At 44.5% G+C, this 21,697-nt stretch overlaps 1 protein-coding gene across 1 annotated transcript; it reads right to left on the reverse strand.

The window, feature by feature from the left end:
• Window positions 1-114: 114 nt before the first annotated feature.
• Window positions 115-20,363, reverse strand: PAX9 (paired box 9). Its single transcript, XM_023189654.2, has 5 exons — window positions 20,029-20,363; window positions 15,852-16,248; window positions 14,434-15,060; window positions 11,338-11,477; window positions 115-1,731 (listed from the first exon to the last, which is right to left on the reverse strand). The coding sequence occupies exons 2-5, from the start codon at window positions 15,853-15,855 to the stop codon at window positions 1,477-1,479; spliced, it is 1,026 nt and encodes a 341-aa protein (XP_023045422.1). The 5' UTR covers window positions 15,856-16,248; window positions 20,029-20,363; the 3' UTR covers window positions 115-1,476.
• Window positions 20,364-21,697: the final 1,334 nt, after the last annotated feature.

Raw genomic sequence — 21,697 nt, forward strand, 5'->3', positions numbered from 1 at the left:
CCCCAGAAAATCCATCGTTTTAAAATACAACACATACTACTCACATGCTCACACACACATATACTCCACAGCTGTTATTAACATTAAAGTGAAAAATAAACTGGTCTAGAAAGGTTTATGAGTTAAACGGTGTTCTGTAATTTCAGAAATGAATAAAGGGAATTTGTTAAAATTAAATAACATTGTATTTCTAGTACCACCACCAGTTTACCTACATGTGATACATGCTCCTGTACAACAATGTAAACTTCACAGCAAGCCATTGTTACATTCATTAGAGCATAATTTTCCATTTTCTTTAAATTACAACATAATCTTGGGCTGAGATTGCTGAACACACAGGTAAGCCAACAATAACAGTACAAATTAGTTTCACAGTGGTTTTCTTAACACAAAGTTCATTTTAAGCATCTTTGCAAAACATTTCACATTAAACTGAAGTTTCTAAGTGACTTCCTTTAGAGCCTTCTTGTTCAGATATCTTCCACCCTCTTGTCTTTATATGCTTGGCGTGTGTGTTTAATTAGGTACAAAATGGGAGACTGGCTTGTTTTATCTGTTTTTCGTGTCCTCTGCTGTAGAAAGAAAGTGTCCTTCATGAGATGTTGAAGCCTTCACTGCATACACAAAATTTGGGGGCAAGTCCAGGTCCAGGAGCCCGAGCAGCCCACCACCAAACAGAGACAAAGACGTTGCCAGAAAGCCACCTTTGCAAAAAAAGAAAGAAAAAAATAGAGAAGGGGGTGGGGCTGGGGGGAGGAGAGTATCTTATGGAATGAAGACACAAATGCACCATCCAGAGTCCATATTTACAAACTAATAGAAAATATAAACATTATTGTATTTGGAACCAAGTCAAAACACCAGGGAGAGCTAGATTCAGATATTGCTTGGGTTCTACATATATTTTTCAACAAAATAGGTCATGTCTTAAAGATAAACAAAGGGTCACTCAAACAAGTCAATTATTGATTTGTTTCCTAATGATGAATTAAAGCTTACTTGGTTACCATATTTGATTAGAGGGTGTAGCATAATTTTTTTTCTATAAGTACTTTCCTTTATTGATTTTGCAAAATCTCAACAATTGCACATTTCAAAAGTTTAGGTTGATTTAGAATAAATATACACATGTGGTTTTACCAAAGACTAGTTTGTAAAGTTCCTTAAACCCTTTGAGGGGTGTAGGTTTCTTTGCTATATTAAGACAGTATGTGGGCAACACAAATGTCTCATTCAATGCTTATTGTTGCTCTTGTTTTTAAATCCTAAAGTCATGTCAGTTTTTCTGCAAGAGAAAAGTTATGGCAAGAAATATGTAAGTGTCATCAGCACAAAGGATGTGAGTCCGTACAGCCAGCTTTCAAGGCAGGAGAGTTGGAGGGCAGGAGGGGTGGAATGTGAGACCTGCAAATTGGGGGAGGAGGTGCTGATACGGGGAGACCCGGGTGAAGCTGCTGGAGACGGAATTTCCCATCAGAGTGCAGAAGCCGTGACAGAATGACTACCTTCTCTGGCTGCCTGCATTCCCTTGAACGCCAGCGATGCGGGAATGTCACAGTTGTGGGGAGACAATGGGGTGCTGCCAGCATGTTGCCACCCATGTCCAGCAACATAACCAGAAGGAGCAGCGCTGTAGGTCATGTAAGGCGACACTTGAGCCGGGGTAGGGTAAGGAGCCATGCCGGATGCTGACACAAAACTGCCCACAGCTGGGAGACCATTTGGTGCCTGAGAGGAGTAGAAAAGAAGTGAAAAATAATCACATTATAGGAGTGAACATTTCACAGGTTCTTAGAAAGAAGCAGAACTTAAGTCTGAGTAAGTCAACAATGCTCTAACTCTACTCTCCAACAGTTTGAAAAAAGAATTTGAGCTTTATTATATTCTAAAGACATTCACAGTCTTGCCACTTAAACAAACATAATGGCAAGATATTATTCTTTCCACAAACATTTAGAGAAAGCTGCAACCAGAAAATTCATAGTATTTGCTTGTGCTATTTGGAAGTACAGGAAAGAGGTGCAGGGTAAAGAAAGAATCAATGGCAATTAAATACTCTTAGAATCTGTTGGGCTGTCCTCATTGCCTTTGTCAACCTTCCTGGGACTTGGGTTTTGTTTGGCTCTTTTGTTGAGGCACTTGTGACAGGCCTGGTTGGTATAGCTTTTATTTTCAGTAAAGAAGGGCACAGACTGCAGGTTGTCATGTTAGAAACTCACAACAAACACAACCTTCGTTAAAGAAAATGTATACCATATTTTAAGAGATCATATTGAAAATTCCTGTTGGACAAAGGACATACAAAAATCAGGCACTTTGTCTTGTAAGGATTTTTAAATGAATATTGCAGGTATCTTTTCCAGGACTGTTTTATCAGAAAGGAAACTGTCTTTCCTCATATAAAAGAACTGCATATACCTGGTTTTGAAATTGGAAATTTTGCTTGCAAAGTTTTTGGGCCCTGTGACGTGAGTTTTTAACAGTCACGTGGATAAATCTCTTGAAATGAATTTAGAAGTTAAAATCTTTGTTTGCAAACACAATGCAGCACTCCTGGCAGGCGAGCCTGCCTAGAAACCAGTGCTCTCTTGGCAGCCAATGAATTATTGTTGGTATCGTTACTATTAACAACACTAAAAACACCCTGATTTTTAATCCTGATTCTGGCATGAACACTGGGCATCTTTCTTCAAGTAGTCTAATTTTTTCCCCTCAATTTTTATACTATTTAGAAATAAAGAGTAAATCCTGTGTCCTGATAGTGACATGAATGAATTACCATTTCAACATATTTCCTAGTGAAAATATAATGTAAATACTATAATTTTATTAGGAAAATTGATTTAATCCTTAGAATTAAATTAATCAGGTGTATGTTAGCTAAATACGTCTTCTTGTTCAATTGCAACATATGAATTACTTTCTAATTCAATTTATTTGGGATATTGTTTTCACTTCTACATCTATGAGAATGCAGTGGTGGGGTCTCAGAAACTGTTTTCTCAGTGCAGAGTAGATGAATATGTACATGGAATAGAATATATACATGGGTATGACTTAACATTACTCATGCATTTCTGACAAAATAAGAAAAATATTAGAGGGGTTAGCCTTGTGTCTATGTTCTGTAAGAACAAACACCTCATGTTGTGTTTTTCGATGTTGGTTCTTTGAAAATAGGGAATGAGAAAGGAAGCTAAAGTTTCTTAAGTGTGTCCCATGTCCCAGGCATCAAGAAATATCCAACATATTTTACTGAATAATGAGGATTAATGAATTATATAGATCATTACAAATGATTCAGTTTATCATAATTACAAGATAGCGTGTCACAAACACAAGACAATGTTCAACTGAAATTAAAGTATATTTGAAGGGTCCCAGAGAATGATGATGCTGCATTTTTTTAATCAAGAAACTACTGCACATAACTGTTGAATACAAATGAAATCATCCTCTTTTTATACAAGGATATAGATTAAGAGGTTTAGCCGTGTACCCTCAACCAATTGGCAAGTCAGTGGCCATGTGTTAAAAGAATTTATCACCCCTGCCCAATGCAGGGTCCTCTGTAGCATATCATACTGTTTTTCCTGGACACTTAAAAGATAGATGCACTTTAATTTAAAACTAGAGCGTCTTTTGAGATAACATCTGGTAACAAATTCTTTTCTCTCCTAGAACATGATTCTCATTGTTAGATCCTCATCTCTTTCTTAGCTTCTAAAAAAAAAAAAAAAATAGTTTCTTCCACTTTTTGAGAATTGCTGATTATATCTCAAAGGAGACACACTTTAAGGCTCTTGTGAGATGGGTATCAAGATAGAGAACTATCGAATTACAGGGGGAAAATAATTTAGTTTTGCATAGAGATTATAGTTTTTATCATTTTTATTTAGAATTGTCCCAATAATCTATGATAAATGAGTTTGGAAAGAAATAAATCCAATTCAGTTATGGAAAGGTGTTCGCATCTGTATGTGGTGTTAACTAATATTTTCATTTCCAGCATTAACTAATATTTTATACTACTGATGCCAATGTGAACTAAGAATAATGAAAAAAGAATGCTAACATTAAAAATGAATTCTAAAATAATAAAAATCTTTGGCCAACATCATACAGGGACATAAGGTTAAACAATTTAATATTATACATGACAGAAGCAATGCTCTAGTTAGCAGAACATAACTGTTGGTGAGTTCTATTTTTCATCACAGCTACATTTTTCCTACCCATTCTTTTTTCTTTGTATTTTATCTGTCATTCAAAATTACAGTTCTCTCTGAAATCCTTGCTTAGTCATCTTCCCTTTTCTTACACATTTGCCCTTGGAACTGTTGCTCATTGACGTGCCCCATTTACTTGGACTCTTGAGTTGTTTCGTTGCAATGTCTGCGGTTCCCTTACATGGACCCACTTCTTTTTGCCCAGAGATGTTCCCCCTGAAAGGTGGCCCTCAGAGACGTGCTGCATTGAACTTTTATCTTAGATAATGCTCCTGGAATTTAGGGGGAGGCAGGACATTGGATTTAGGCCTGTATTACCGTTTAGTACCTTATTTATTCCGTGATTACATTCATTTATCAAGTGTTAAAAAATGAGCAAATTTTTCCATATTTGTCCAATTTCTCATACTTAATTCACAAACTTGCTTTATGTCATTATTCTTATTATTAAATATTTCAAAGTTCTCTTAAATCCACAATATTTATTTAGTATCATTTTAGTAATGCAATCCCCTTTGTACTGCAGAAAGACAAGGTAGGAAGAGAAGCTCGGAGAGGGTTGATTTCATCTCATAGAAAAAGGTGGCCCAGTACGGTGGCTCACGCCTGTAATCCCAGCACTTTTGGAGTCTGAGGCGGGTGGATTGCCTGAGGTCAGGAGTTCAAGACCAGCCTAGCCAACATAGTGAAACCCCGTCTTTACTAAAAACACAAAAATTAGCCGGGCATGGTGGCAGGTGCCTGTAATCCCAGCAACTTGGGAATCTGAGGCAGGAGAATCACTTGAACCTGGGAGTCGGAAGTTGCAGTGAGACGAGATCGCGTCATTACACTCCAGCCTGGGCAACAAGAGCGAGACTTCATCTCCAAAAGAATAAAAATAAATAAAAAATTAAAAAAAAAAAAAAAAAAGGCAAGGAGAGGCTAAAGTGTTTGCTTTAAAAAAAAATAGAAATCTTTAAACTTAAACAGTATAAAAATAGCCCTGAGTTTTCCCTCAGGTTAAATTATGACCTAGCTTGAGGGTCTGGAGAGTTTTGTCTTAATTTTACTTTTTACTTTCGAAGTTCAGATTTGTAAATTTAGGGAAAAAAAGAGCACGTAAATGTGCTTTAAATTTTACCTGCCTCCTGCCACCTTCATTATTTATTCATTTTAGTAACTCAATAAACACATCAATTTTCTCACTATTAATTTTGACACATAAAATTAGTAAAAGATATAAATCTTTACTGGGTCAAGTAATTGTTATTTATGAAGCAATCACTGAAAGAGTAAAATTTTCCACCGCAAAGGAAAACAACTACAGGTAGCATTGATGTTTGTTTATTCTTTCCAGTAAAAGAGTACATGACTTAAACGTCCCAAATCTGTTTAATGTTTTCAGTGAAGGGCATGTAATTAATCTGAAAAGCTAGTTAGGCCGAGTAGAGACTACCAAATGTACACTATAAATATAGTGGGAGCAAACACGCTAAATTACTCTATTTAATTGGATTGTAAATATGATTTATAAATCAACCAACATATGGAATCCCCGGGGAAGAGTAAACAAATTTTCCAAATGAAACCCCAGCAATGGGCATGTAATGGAAATCTCATTTTTGAAAATGACTTTACCTAAAGATTCCATAAATAAGACTTCAATCCATCAACTCCTTTCTCATGTGGATCTTCCATGAAAGGCATGAGAATTTTTTCCCCTGAAAGAACTGTGCAAGGGTACTCTCTATAGCAAACTATCTTCCACCTAAATTTGAGGAGATTTACTAATAAAAAGCAAAATAGACTAAGTTGCATACCCTAGAAAAAGTAAGTTACTTGCTTTGTTTTAATACTTTTAGGAAAAGACCAACTTCATCACACTGACATTAAAGGAAGGAGTCTAGAAAAAAAAAATGTAAGATGCAGTGTAGTTCTAGTTAAGGTTATCATAAGAAGAATGAAAGTACATGTTTTAATTTCATTTGTTCTGTATGTCCAAAATACAGATGTACCAGTTTTTTAAAAGTAACTTTAGTGAATATGTCGAAGAACTGTATTGACAGAGGGCTAGATTGTAAACTGTTTGAGGACAGGGACTTGCCTTAATCATCTTGTATTCCCACAAAATAGTATACATCATAAGCATTCCACAACCATATGTACACTTAAGTTAGTATAGGTTTGTGGAAAGCAAAAGATGTGACAGTCTTGCTTAAAAAACAAAGCAAAAAGGTAGGCACCGTTTATCACAGAACAAGCATTACACTTTAAGCAAGCAAAATGAATAAAGCTGTTGAAAAAAAAAAGTAAACAGAAGTTCTAACCTAGCCATTTATTATTTGATTTATGGTTATTCCATTTACCCTCCCTCCTCCAATAAAATGAAAATACATTAGTATCAAAACACTTGTGACCAACATAAAACTGGTATGGCAAATGTCTGGCAATTAGAGGTTATAGACCATTATTCAAATTCTGGGAATTATCTATTCAACATTTTTTATCGTGAAGATAAATGCAAATAACAGTGCCAGGTCCTCTACCCATAATCTGCTTTCACTTATCAGTTCAACCTGGTCCTCCTCTTATGATAAAACGAATTTACCTTGGCTTTATAATAAAGTAGACTTAGCCACAAATAGAGATATGCTTCACCTAGAATTTCAACCTCAATATCATAAGCAAGAAAAAGTTTTGGATCTGAAAAGAAACAAGATTTTCTCTTTTTTGGTGAACTCATTTTTCTGACTGTCATTCTTCCCTTTTTAATTCATTATGCAATGACCTAGTAAAACATACCTGACAAAATGAAATGATGGTTATAAATATGGTTTCAACATTCATCCAACAAGATCTTAATTACACTTACTTATCATATTGTAGATCTAAATATTTTTAAGAAATGGAAAGCTGCTATTTAAAAGCTTTTCTAAATTTTATAATTTTCCAAAATATTATTAAAATTGACATAGCCTTGAAAAATTTTCAATTACCTTTCCCTGCTATTTTATACAACACATTTCACTGATATATAATCATTAATTTTATTTTGAAATACTACTGGTTAAAATATAACCAGGTCAAATAATGTTTTTCATAACAGATAACATTATGAATTTCAAAGACATTCTGCTGGCATTTGCCTAAGATTTCTTTGTTTATAAATTATAAATTATTTATAAAAATTAACTTTAATATGAAGAAAAATTTAGTGCAATATCATTTATATCTTTCTGAGAACAGTACATCCGCTAGGACAGCCAGTTTTTAAAATAATACACTAGAAAATCACATTTAAGTTTCTAGAAGACTATCTTCATTTCAAATGCATGTACAAGTAAATGCTTCATAAGAATTTCAGATTGTATCTGTGAATTCAACTATTTTCACAACTTAATTCTGAACTTTTAAAAAGTTCAAGTATTTATAGACTATTCTCTATTTCTGACATCCCAGTTTGTAACTAGTGTTATATTAAACTTACCAAGTTAACATCTGCAACCCCCAAATGAAGATACCCAAAGCTTATAAATCTGTCTCTCCAATTACTTTAGAGTATCAGATATTCGATGTATTTTTCCTGAGAAAGTATGCCCATTTGTAGAAAAATTTTCAAGAACTATACAATTATTTATATATAGCTTGAATAAAATTGAAGCATTAATTCACTAACGACTTCCTAAAAGGGCAAATGTATTCCAACCCCTATGATTCTCTATATGAGGTTTTTTGACCATTCCAATTGTATTCTATTGGAGTTTTATGCTTTCAACAGAAAAGAACCAGCCATAAGGAACCAGAGAACATTGTTGCCATTCAGAAGTAAATGGAATATTAACTGTGGGTTTAAAAAAGCCAAAATAAATATTCTATCCTCAGAGACAATAACGACTTCTGAATGGCACTGCAAAATATTAATTACAATGTAATATTAATATGTAAGACAAGTTGGAATATTCTAAACTGACTTTTCAAAGACAAAAGATATGTATATGCATAGCTGATATGTGCATACAGTTTTAATTAGTAGGAATCAGGGCATCTGTCTCTACAGTTTAAGCTGAAAATAGAAACTCTAGGTTATGGTAATCAATAGTATCTATACTCAGTTGTGTAGTTTAGCCCCTTGGTAATTCTACAGATGTCCTCAGGAAAAATATGCTTTAATGATTCTGAATTCTCAATTTCCTTCTTTATATAATAAAATTAAACTAGTATCACATAATATTGAACCACTTAATAACAATCACAAATGCTCTGAAAGTGGGCAAATTTTTAAAGATTTTTTTTGGCCAAAGACATTCAAGTTTTTGTCCATAATATAAACAGAGGGAAAAATATGTGTTACCTGAGTTTACATTTTCGTTGAAATATGCTGATTCCATTTTGAAAAATAACTTTTAAAAATAAATCTGCCCTTTGAACATTAGTAAGAGAAATGCACATATATGGGCAACACTTTACCTTTGTATGTTTATAAACAAGTATTACTGTGTAATTTAACTTTACACGAAATCAATGTCCAAAGTTCAAAACTGCTCAAAAAAAGACATGGCTGAAGTTTATGTGCCTACTTAGCACGTCTTCAGCATTAAGCACTATTTTGATAATTATCATAGAGTAGCCACTGATTTATATTATTCTTAGAAACTTTTCAGGTTTTGTAATTTTACATCATTTGAATTATCTAACTATTAAATACATTGCAATGCAGAAGATTAGCATATTGCAATTGAGAACTTTGCAAAAGTAAGTTTGATAATTTTTATTCTGGAAAAAATAGTTTATTAAGTATTTAGAGCAATATTTATTTGGTTACTTATTTCTTTAAATTATATTATTTTATAAATGTGATAATTTAGTGGCTTAAAATTTAGTATATAAAAGGTAATCTATTTTTAATAATCAGAATATCAGTTACTTGAAACTTCAAATTTTTTATTTTAAATAATTTGTCAGTTTAGTTTTGAAGTGTATTATAAATTAAGCATTTAATTTATAAGTTTCAATGCTAGATCTATAATTCAAGGAAGTGAAAATAAAAATAACTGGCCGGTGCGGTGGCTCAGGCCTATAATCCCAGCACTTTGGGAGGCCGAGGTGGGTGGATCACAAGGTCAGGAGATCAAGACCAGCCAAGCCAACATGGTGAAACCCCATCTTTACTAAAAATACAAAAATTAGGTGGGTGTGGCAGCGCGTGTCTGTAATCCCACCTACTCAGGAGGCTGAGGCAGGAGAATCGCTTGAACCCGGGAGGCAGAGGTTGCAGTGAGCCGAGATCGCGCCACTGCACTCCAGCCTGGGGACAGAGCTAGACTCCGTCTCAAAATAAATAAATAAATAATAATTATAAAGATTTTTTTGGATTATGACTGCTTGATATATAAACTGGGTTCATCAATGACGTGGGAATTAGAAACTTTTTCAACTCTATACTTCACAACGTTATTCCAATAAATGATGACCTAATAAAAAGCACTAAGCGCCTATTAAATGATTGCTTCTATGGTAGGCGCTTTATATACACTCTTTCTATTGTTTGTAACAAAATCCCTTGAAGTTTTGACTATGGTCTCTCAGAACAAAGTATACTCTGATAAATATTACTTGCTTTTACACGTCTCTCTTTAACTGCCACTTAGAACCACAGGTAATACTTAATAAATGCTTACTATGTGCCATATGGTTGCATTATCTCATTGAATACTCAAAACACCTCTGGGTTGGGAGTATCATTTCCCTGTTTTAAAGATGAAGAAATAGAGACTCTAAAAAATTAAATATTTTCCTAAGGAGTCGTACAGCCAGAGATCGGAGCTCCTAACCATTGTACTATTCTGCCTTTTCTTTGCAAATTACGAATTAAGGGTGGGTGCTTTAGTACAAGAAAATGACAAACTTCCTTATCCTTTCTCATTGACATTCTTTACAGTAGAAACAGACTAAGGAAAAGGGCTCTCTTTCCTTGCTGCTATTTTCTGTGTTATTTGCTATTGGAGAGCCACCAATGTGTATTCTGATTCTATTTCAACAAAATAAGAGAGGGAAGAGGAAGTGGAAATGGGATTTGTTACAGAAAATAACGACCAGGATTTTTTTCCAAGTGAATAAGCGGAACAAGTTCCACTTAATTTTAAAAGCTGATTTTGACAGATAAGAAAACATTAAAAAATTTAAGTCTTCAAAATAATAAAACGAAAACTGAATAGCTTGAGGCTTTGGAATTGAGTTTGGGATTAAGAAATTTGCAAACCTACTGAGGTCTGCTGGGGAAACCTTACATTGCCTTAAGGTTCGGTTTTTGAGAGTTTTGAACTCTTGACTCCAGGACGGTGATGAATTTAGACTTAAATCTGGGGCTTTTGTTGTGGTGGTTGCTTAGCTTTTCTCGGGGAGGAAAAAAACACGAGTGTTTTAAATTTTCCTTTGGAGACATGAGGGAGGGACAGAGGGAAAGAAAAATTAAACGGTCCACAGCCAGTCTGTATAATTTGAGGTTTTCTCACTAACTTCCTTGGGAGATTACAATGTGACCTTTAGTCGAGAAAATGGTAGCTTTGTTACGTTTATCTGAGTGTCCCTCTTCACAGGACTGGCCAAGCGGATTTGTCCGAGAGCCACGGGAGGGAAAGTCCGAGCGTGAGGACCCCGCAGCCGCTGCGCACCGCGGGGCCGAGACCAGGTGCGCGCGTTTCGCGGCCCTGAAGGTGCCGGTCTGAGGCCCCAGGGCTGCTCCGCCCTGCCCTTCGGAAGCACCTTCTTTGGTTAACTCTACCCCCAATGAGAGCCGCTGAAAGAGCTTCGGGCGCCGCCTCCCCAGGCCCCCAGAGGCCGAGAGGCCTGGAGGCGCTCCCCAGAGCCGCTCCCCGGGGAGCAACCGCCCCAGACACCCCGCGCCCTGGCGAGCTCTCCCGACCCCTGGTGGGGGTCAAGGCCCCAGCTCCGCCTTCCAAGGCCCGGGCCTCTGCTTCGCCCCAGTCCACGAAGGATCTGGCTGGTAGCAGCAAAGGGGCGCCAGCCTGGGCTTCTTTCGCGGGAAGCTCAGAAAGGGACCAGTCTTCATCGCCTAAATCCCTGCCGCCAAGCGACCCACCTGACCGGACGCTCGCCTCCTCACCTGACCGTACTTGGCTTCCTGCTCCAGGACTCCCTTTTCCAACCCGTTCACCGCGTGCGAGGCGGTGGCAGGGAAGTTGTTGCGGCCCAGGCTGCTCCACTCCTCCACCTTGGGGCTGTGGTAGGGGGAGCTGTCGCTCACTGCTGGAGAGGAGAGAAGGTGTCAGGCCAGAGGCCCAGCCCGCGCGCCCCACTCTTGAGATGGGACCCAAACCCGCGACGGAGAGCTGGAGGGCTAAGACCTTGGGTCGGCCCCCTGCCCTTGGCCTCCCGAGGGCGCTGGGCCCAGCCGCGACCTCCTGTGCTTCCAGTCCAGGCCTGGTGAAGTTTTACTCGCCTGAGAGTAGGCCTTTCCAAATTCTCTGACCCACGCCTGAGGGAAAATATTTCTTTTTCAACCAGTATTTTATTTCCCTCCGCCCCTCCGCTCTCCCAGGGCAAAGGAGTGGAAGAAACCTGAATAGGGGAAGGAACCCTTAAGGCTGCACGCGCCGTTTTCCACCTCCTCATTCTTAACCCAAGGCCGACTGGGGGTTGACAACGATTTGGGAGTGGGGCTGGCTGAAAAGAAAAAGAGGAGCGTCTGACCTAAGGGTGCCTGCACTGGTGCTCACTGCGCTGTGGGGATCTGGTACTTATGTCAACAGAGAACAAAAAGACCTGCAAAGTCCTTTGCAAACAAATAACTAAATTATTCCCACGATACAGTGCAAAATATACGTGCACAGATTTCTGCTTTGTGCGTCCATAGGGCTCCCCTTGATACTCTACCTCTACACATTACATATGTGATATGTGCATATGACTTAAAAAATAAATCTTGCAATTGCCACTATACTTGCCATGGGTGTTAGTGGCAGGGTTTTCCTGAAAAAAGCTTCAAATATATATATACAAGAAAGAGAAAATGAAATAGGTTAAGAAAATGAAAGTAAAATTAAGTGTTAAGGTGTAATGCCATCAGTTATTCTTTCTGTTCTTGGTGGAGATGCAAAGAAAATTGTATGGTGTAAAGTAATTACTATAATACCTAGGGTTGTGCATATTGAATTCTTGGCATTTTTCGGTGTCCAGGTGTAGTTTCAAAGAGATACCTGAAGGCTACAAACAGTGTATGTCTGTCTTTGGGTCCTATGGGTGGAGGAGCGAAGTTTGGCAAAGCCATTGTAACTTGATTTTAAACACTTCCATCTAACACAGTGCTTTAAGAGAGTGATCATTTTTGCAGAAATGATCATTTTTATAATCACAAATTTGTCACAAATTCTGGGTTGTTTAAAGCTGGCATCCAAAATCACAACAATATCTAAAAGGAAAAGTTGCTCCTTTCCATTGTCCAATGCTTTCCCAACTGACATTTGCTCTGATGGTAATATCCCTAGGCAAGAAAAGTTTTATTTTCAACTCTGTCAGTCTTTTTTTTTTTTTTTTTTTTTTTCCACTATGTCTCCTCTACCACCCCCAAGAATTAGATTGAGTCCCATTTGCACCAGGAAACTGTGTTTTGGTCCAGAACTGCCTGTCTGTCTTTGCCTTCACAGACAAAAGGCAGTCGGTGGGCACAAGCCTGAAGTTATCTTAAGAAATTGAGATCCCCCTGTGAGCCCCCATTTCTGCTGATCTCACACTTTCCCATGAACAGGGGCTTCCTTTAAATGTCAGTGAGGTCAGTTTATCCTATAAATCAAGGGCAAACTCTCCAACTACGGCTCCAAGTAGCTCCAAATAAGACAAAACTGGGGTCTTGTAAACTTGCAGTCAGAAAACAAGAAGATGAGAAATCAGAGCCCTGCTTTAGTTACTTAAAAAGATAATTGTGCCAATGTGGTGGCAACCAAGAAAGGCAGGAAGTAATTAAATAAACTATTTCCCCCTTTCCTATTTAATTTTTCCTCCACACTTTTAAAACTTTAGGCTGAGAAATTAAGAAAGTGGACTATCTACGCATTATTTAAATTCTGCATCTAGGTCATTTAGACTTTCTTTTCTCCCTACCAAGAAAAAAGTTAACGCCTTAAAAAAAAAAAAAAAAAAAAACTCAGTAAAAGAAAACAAACTCAGGTCTCCTGCGGAAGCCGGACTGGGCAGGAGGGCTCGGGGAATCCTTCTGACAACGCAGAAAGGACACTTAGGACTAGGCAAGGTCAGGAGTGAGAAAGGAAAGGAACAGTGGGGTGGCACTGCTGAAAGCATGCAGGAACTAGATAGATATCCACTTGCATTCTCGGGGACCCGGGGACCCCAAAGGAAAGTGGCAGGCTCAGGGAAAACTGAAAAGAACAGTAAAAGGACAGCATGGAATTGCCTGCATTTTATCTCCATCACTGCAGTTGCTAAGGCCACTTCCCTTCCTAAGATATATACAGTGAAGTCTGTTAAGTTAGAAAGTGAATGATGAGAGAGAGAGAGAGAGAGAGAGAGAGAGAGAGAGAGAGAGAGAGAGAATGTGAATATGACTTCGTCTGGGAATGAGTTACATGCAAGTTACTAGTAGTAACTTCGGGACCTCCATTTCCGAGGAAAATGAAGTGAAGCATAAGAACGAAACCAATTAGGTGACATTTGAACTTCCTGTCTGAGCAAATTTGGCCTGATTAACCAGAATCCAGAATCGGAGAAGAATACTTCAATTTCCATCGCGTGCTGGACTGCTCCCGGCCGTAGTGATCCCCAAGCAAGCTGCTCTGCCCGCAGCGGCGTCTGCAGCCGGCAGCCCCAAGCAGGCTCGGGCCTCCCGGGCTGCGCCCCAAGTCCAGCCCCAGCCGTGCTCTCCAAGTGAGCAAGCCGGGCTGAGGCTGCCTCGGCGCAAGAGGCGGGGGAGGGTGGAAAATGCGAACCATGTGTTGGGGATGGGGGGAATGTTATGGGTCTGATAGTTTGAGTTGAGGCAGGAGACTGTGTGTGGCAAGGAAACCAGGGGCATGAGTTTCAAGTTAATGAGATCAGGACACCCCCTAGGAAGACTCCTTACATTTCCAAAGGAAAAAGCGTTAGGTGGTGGGAAAGACAGGGTCCCGGAGGCCGCAGATACTGGGACCTCCGCTGAAGTGCGGAAGCAGACGCTGCACATTCACATGCCCAGCCTCTGAGCCCCTACCTTGGTCAGTGATGGAGCGGATGCCCAGGATGTCTGTGACGGAGTGCGAGGAAGGCCAGGTGCGCGGCATGGCCACCGAACCGGGGATGGCAGGCACCCCGGGTGGCGTGGGCACCTTGGCGGCCGCCGCCGTAATAGGGCTGGGGTACGAGTAGATGTGGTTGTAGGGCAGCGCTGGCTGCGGCGTCGGCTGGTGCTGCTTGTATGAGTCGTAATGACCCTGCTGGGCCAAGTTGCCGATCTTGTTGCGCAGAATACGGCTGATGGAGCTCACGGAGGGCACGTTGTACTTGTCGCACACGCCGTCCGCCAGCAGGCGGTCCCGGATCTCCCAGGCGAAGATGCCGGGGTCCCTCTGCTTGTAGGTCCGGATGTGTTTCACCACGGTGGGGGTAGTGACCCGGGGTTTGCTGCCCCCGATGGCTCCTGGCAAGATCGAGCCCGTCTCGTTGTATCGCGCCAGGATCTTGCTGACGCAGCCGTGCGAGACCCGTAACTGCCGGCTGATGTCACACGGTCGGATGCCCAGTTGGGCCAGTTCCACGATGCGAAGCCGGATGGCGTTGGGCAGCGGCCTCCCGTTCACGAACACTCCTCCCAGCTGGTTCACCTCCCCGAAGGCTGGCTCTGCAAAACGAACACACAGCGCGCAGGGACGCGCACCCGCTGCTTGGGACAGCCGCCTGCCACTGGGCCTCCCTGCGCGTCCGGGGACTGGGCGAACGCACCCGTCCCGTACTAACGACTGGGACTGTCCCCAAACCATACGGTCCCGGAACATAGCCGAACGGCCCCAAACCGTCACGGTCCAATCGGACCCCCTCTCTCATTCCTGCCGTGCCGGTGGCCCCTACAACCAAGTAAAGTGGTGAGACGCAGGGCCTCTCCGAGCGTTCAAAAGTCTCCCGAAGCAGGAGGGGAAATCGGTCTTGACGCCTGAACGCGCTCCTTCTCGCCTGCTCCTTACTAAAGTCCTTGAGCCGCTCCCTCTCTCCACCCATCCCATCCCCAGCGTTCCTTCTGGAAACCCAGGCAATTAAACAAAGTCTAGGGGAAGCTAGAGGGTGTGTTGTTGTTGTTTGTTTTGTTTTGTTTTCCTGTTTTGTTTGCGTGTGTGCGCGCGTGTGAAACAAAACTTGGTTTGCTACTGGGGCTGTGGGGCGCTGATGCCACAGCTCCATTCTCTTAAAATCAGAAAATGGCATCAACAGCCACCCAGTAGCCAGCGTTCACGTTGAACTGCTGTGTGCCGCTGACCCTTAGCGTGTTCCTACAACTTGTAGGAACACGAGCAAAGTCAATAGAGAATGTGAGCGTTTAGTGGTGCGCGCCTCGCGCTCCCTCCCTCCCTCCCTCCCTTGCCCGCTCGCTCCCTCCCTCCCTTCCCGGCTCTGACAGAGTCCCCCGCCGCCACTCACCCATTGCTCCGAGCAGTACACCAACCCGGCCCCAGTTCCGCACTCCCAGACAGAAACTTTCCGCACCGCCTCAGTGGCCCGGCCTGTTGCTACCCCGGCGGACCGCCGGCGCCTCCGATTCTTCCCAGGAGGAGGAGGCGAGAGTGCAAAAGGAAGAAGTAAAAGGAAGTCTGCGCCCCGATGAAAGAGACTTGAGTTCTGCATTTCAATCTAAGCAGCAACGTGGGCTGGGCTGAGCGGGGCCGGGCGGCTCGGTCTATCACTCACTGGGGACACGCCCTAAAAGGGGCGGGTCCGAGGGCAAGCTGCGTGGTGATTGGTGCGGGTCGGTGAGCGACAGCGCAGTCCAGGAAACTCCTTCCGCTGTCTCTTTCAGGCTGGCTCTCCACCTGGGTGACTAAATACAATGAAAATAGGTGTTTGACATCTTCCCAGAAGAGGCACAAAAAGACAGCAAAATCAGGCTGGTAAAATGCTGAATAAACAAATGAAAGCGTTTGGTCTGAATATGAATGACTCGAAGGGAGAAGGGGCCAGAGGAGACCTCCTCCAGGGAACGATAGACGTCTCAGAATTGAAGTTACAACTATAGGTGGGAGGCGGCGCCACCTTGCACAGGGGTGAGGGTGTTGTCTTAGCAAAATCTGTCATGCGGGCCTCTGGGGACTGTCAGGAGATGATCTGTGTCACCTGCCGATTCTACCTCACTTCAGTCCATGCCAGGTGGCGAGAGCGCAGGTGTGAGAAGGTAGGCCGGCCAGAGAAACCAGGACGTTGCGGGGAGCCCAAGCAACAGGTGGGGGCCACTGTTAAGGTCAGGGAAGTTCCTCCTACCGCCAACTTCCTGCGGTGGCCCCCCAGTACAGGTGGACCGGCTAACCACTAGCCTCACAGGCTCGAAGCAGGGGCCACACCGTGTGCAGGGAACTGAACCACAGGCGGCTAACGCGAACGCATCGGCCCCAAGTCGACCGATTGCCAGTGCGTGGGGCACTCACTATGGAGCCCAAGGCTCAGCCACATTCAGCCACTGTCCTGGGCCCCTGGCTCTCGGTGCCAGCGTTTGCGTGGGTTCTCCAAACCAGTGAGCCCCCCAAAAGAGTTTTGTTTAAATGTAAAAGAGACTTAGTCCCAAGACAGTGGACACCGACGCTGCACATGGATGTAATTCCCTCGTCTTCCGTTAAGCTCCCAGAGGCCCTGTGGTTCTGCCAACATCTGAATTTTCACTTTTGTTCACTCTAAGTCTAACCTAAAGTGTACCGTATGCCTTTTTGCAGCCAAAGTTAATAATATTTGCAGTTAGGGTTGTGGAGAATGTGAATCAAAATAATAAACAAGAAGAGAAATATTTTCCTGAATTTGGAAGTTTGTACTACTTGGGGTAGTGAACTCTGCTACTGCTACTTGACAATCCAGAAGGCTCCTTGTGCACACAGGATTCAGGCTGCTTCCCCAGCAGTCCCTAGGGATGTGTGTGGCTCCGGTCTACACCCAGGGAAGCTGACTGGTCCCAGATCTCAGGCCAGTAAGTTACAAGAACCCGGGAAAAAACTATAATCAGCCATGCTTCTGCAAAGGAACAGAACTCCAAATTCGCACTTCTATGGTTAGGATGCACTGTAAATTCAAAGTTACCTAACAGAATGGAGGATGTGAAAGATAAAGATGAACTAAAACACCATTCGTTAGAATCGGAATCTTCGGAAAAATCCCGCAACTAGACATATTTGAACTTGTCCCTTTTTGTTGGTTGGTTTCAAATGTTTAAAATCTTCTTGAAGTTTGACTTGATAGCAATTTCACCCTGGTCTGACCCCCAATACCTGTTGGATGACACCATGTGGCACTGCCTGGCATTTTTACACAAGAAAAGCCTTCGGAAATCTAAAGATTTTAGAAGCAGCAGCTCCTTCTTAAGGCTGGTAGATAAATTAGTTGAGGCTTTGCCGCATCGGAGGGGAGCTTACGACTTTGCCTTAGGCTTGCAGGTGGGACTGAACATGCCGGGCAACTTGATCAAGGCGGAATCCTCCTTCCACCTCACAGACACGCAGTGAGTGTCGACCTCTGCGCCAAATCTGCTCTACTTCCGTGCACCCAGGGAGAATTCGCAGTCTGCAAGGCTGCTAGGCTGGTACAAGGATGTTCGCATGCCAACAGGCAAGACCTAATGTCCCGCGGGGTTCTGGGGACTTTGCGAGAGCTTTAGCAGTTCTACAGCACCAGCCTAGACTGGTTCAGAAACCGAGATGGTTTAGAGCTCTGGTTTTATGGAGGTAACATACAGCTCCCTCTTGTTCCTACCAACTCCTTCAGCTGTCACACATCTCCCCGGTTCTCACATAGGTTCAATGCCATCTCTCTTTCCACTTGCTGGACTTGGCTGTGACCATGTGGCCTTAGCTGCTGCGGATCCCCTGGGCGCGCCAGGGGTAGCAACTCACTGGGCAGGGGGCCTGTCCGCGGCGCCGGGGGCTCCCCTAAGGCCCCACTCATGCCGGCGGTTGCAGGTACTGGGTGCTCTTGGCATTCTCAAGAGCGCAGGAAGAGTCAATTTTAGGTGCTTTGGGCCACTAAGTATCCGCGGCAAGCCGAAGCCCCCGATCTGGGACCAAAAGAAGCTGAAGCTGCAGACAGTGTCAGCGGGATCCCAGCAGAAGACGGTGAGGCTGAAGCCTTCCCGGGAAGCAGGCCGAGTGCTGGGGCGAGGTAGTCAGCGACCCGCTGAGACCGACCCAGAGACGACGGATCTGAGGGAGAGAAAGAGGGATGGGAGAAGGAAGAGAGAGAACACTAAGGTCTGGTCAGTCCCGATGAACGTAAGGCTGCAGGAGAAAGAACAAGGGTCAGCTGGAGTCAGTGCCCTCTGGTTATTGCTCACTCTGGACCCAGAAGATCACAAGGAGATCGGAAGAATTTCGACTAAAAGGAGAAATTTAAGACCAAAACCAAAACACAACCAGTAAGGCCTGCAGCTGGCTCAGGCCGCAGAGAAACCAAAAATCCTTTTCCTAGTCGCGTCGAGGCCTCCTCCGAGGGGCGACCCGCTCTCTGGGTAAATATTTACTCAGTGGGAGACTGGAAGCCAGCCGGGCCCGAGAGTGTGAAGGAGGGGGGCTGCACCGGGTGGGAGGAACCAGTACACTCGGCGCTGGCCGGATCCTAGTGTACACCCGTCCGAGGGGAGCATGGGCCGGGGACTCTGGGTGCGGCTCGGCCCAGGCGTGTGGCTGGAGAAGCTTTAGACCCCAGCACCACCGGATCCACCGGACTCCGCCCTGCCCTCGCGGACCCCAGTCAGATGCTGTGAAGTCTCCATAAATCTGTCAGCCGTCCCAGTGCCGCGGGCAGTCACCTGCGGCGCCCCCTTCCCGGCACTAGAGCGGCCGGCAGAGAGACGCGGAGAAGCAACAGGAATCTAGCTGGGCAGCCTGTACCCAGACCCAAGCACTGCAGGTTGTGGGGAACGCGGGGACCCCTCCCTGTATCCCCAACCTGGACCTACTCCAGGAAGCCTGCTCCTGCGGGTCTACAGGTCAGTGATGACTGTGCATGGGAGGACAGGGCGAGAGTGGTGGGTGCGTATGCGCGGGAGAGAGGTTGTTCTATTCCGAGTTGCAGTTATGACGGGCAGAGCTAGCAGAAAATATTAAGGAGCAGATTGCTCCAACTTGCCCCCTGCTGGGGACAGGATCCCCCAAAGGAGGTCCAGGTGAAGGTGCCTGCCTCTTGTCCACTCGGAGGAGTTTCAGGGATTGCAAGACAGAGTCGGAGGTCCCAGACTGGGATTTTCACAGTGCATTGACTGGGAGAAAATGCAGTAAAGGCAAGACCTTTCAGGGTGAGTTGGGGTATTGCGCGCGGTGCAGAGAGTAAAACAGACCCAGCTTCTCCAGAACTCCGGCCCGCTGCTGTGTCCCCGTCTTGCAGGGTAAGCGGCCAACTGAGTTTCCCAGAAACTGCAGCGGCAAGTGACAGCCAGAAGCTCGCCCCGCGCCCAGGGAAAGGGAGGGTCCGCCCAGGACCGCTGGCCCTGCAGGATCTTCGCTGCGGGAGGGGGCGGCGGCTAAAAGGAGCAGTCTCGGGGATTGGGGAGGGAGGCAGCCCTCAGGGGTCCTCTGCCCCAGGCAGATCCGGAGTGGGAGAGGAGGACAGGAGGCGCCCACACACTGACCTGCGGCCTGGACTTGGAGGGAATGTGGACGCGCCAGCCCAAGGAGAAGCCGCAAGCGCACCAAGAGAAGCACAGCGCGACCGGAAGATGCTTGGAGAATAGCCCCGCGGTCTCTCCGACCTTCTCATCAAGGAGCCTCACGGTTCAAGAGTCTCTCCGCGACTCCACGAGGTAGCTAGAATGGCAGCGGGTTGGGTCGGGCCCGAGCTCGGAAAAGCGTCCCGGCGTTCTGAGGGTCCGACAGCGACGGGACCCGAGCCCTGCGGGCGGTGGGATCGGCCCCACCGGCTGAGAGAGCTGGTCTCCCGCTTTCTCCTTGCGAGGGCAGGGGAGGGGCCTGTTGCTGTCTGAAATCCGCTTTTAATTCTCCGCCTGCCTGTTTCCGATCACCCGGGGTTGGTTTTTCTGTTTGCTCACTCCTTCTATTACAATAAAAACAATCGACATTTCTTTTCAGTTTCCCCATATTAGCGTCACTCAGTAATTGTTCCCCACCCCCCTTACCCCACGCGTTGAAGGCGAGCGGGATTGCTGGTATTCTAGCATTTGGAAGTTTTCCGAGCATATAAGCAAATCTTTCCTAAAGACTTTAAAGTAAAAATAAATAACGGCCCGGGAAATTGCCGTGACCCTAACATTACTTTCTGAACGCAAATTACACCCATTTTTCAGTTTTCAACAGTGGAATTGCTTTCAGAAGGACAGTGTGAAGCTCCATGTGATATGATTACGTTTGTTTATTAAGTCCGCAAATGAAAGAGAACATATTTTTATGCAGGGGGCAAAACTCTGGGCTGCGGGATTGCAAGAGCGAACAAGGATCGGATCCCAACAGAGGAAGGGGGGAGCGGCCTAGGGGCAGGGAGGGTCCCTAAGGGGAGGCTGAGCTGATCTAGCCAGAGGGAGGGGGATTTCGTCTTGCCAGGGTGGCAGCATTAGCAGAAGTTGCGCAGCTTGGTGAGGAGTACGCAGTCCATGGTCACTATACAGCCTATACAGCCGTGAGCTGCAGCGCTCAGGAGAGGTGCAGCTGCGTGTGGGAAAAGCATTTGAGACCCTGCCCTCAGGTGTCGGCGTGAGGGCTTTGGGGCTGCCTCCTTCCAAAGACCCTATTGGCCTAAACGCTGTCTGGAAAAGATAAACGAGAACCAGGCCAAGCCTCTAAACCCTGGTTTCAGGACTCACATGAAACCTTTCGGGGGCTCCCACTGTGGTCTGAGTTATGTTGAATGCAGCTTTATTGCAAGGTCCAGGTTGCCTGCGGGCTGTGAGGCCCAGACCGCTGTTCTCTGATCAGAGCCGGGCCTCTGCCCTCTAGACCCCAAGCTTCGGCTGGGCCCAAACTGCTGATGGAGGGACCAACCCACTCTAGACCCAACTTCTGGCTTCCGAGGAGTCTGAATCAACCCTCAGGCCAGAGTCATCTTGAGGGACACGAGTGTTCTCCCATTTTCAGTGACCCGGGGCTCACTCACTGCGCATTTCGTCTAGGTGGCATGACGCCCTTGCGAGTCGCCCCCAGTCCTGTGCCGTCTGGCGAGTCCTCGCAACTGAGCAGTGTACTGGGCGATAGGGGGTTGGTGCGCTGCAAAGTCTAGGCGCTGTGTTTCCAGCCTGTCGCCTTCCCCGAGTTCACCCCGCCACCCACCAGCCAGGTGCCGACTCCGAA

Source organism: Piliocolobus tephrosceles, chromosome 6 (assembly GCF_002776525.5).
Source record: "Piliocolobus tephrosceles isolate RC106 chromosome 6, ASM277652v3, whole genome shotgun sequence".
Taxonomy (NCBI): domain Eukaryota; kingdom Metazoa; phylum Chordata; class Mammalia; order Primates; family Cercopithecidae; genus Piliocolobus; species Piliocolobus tephrosceles.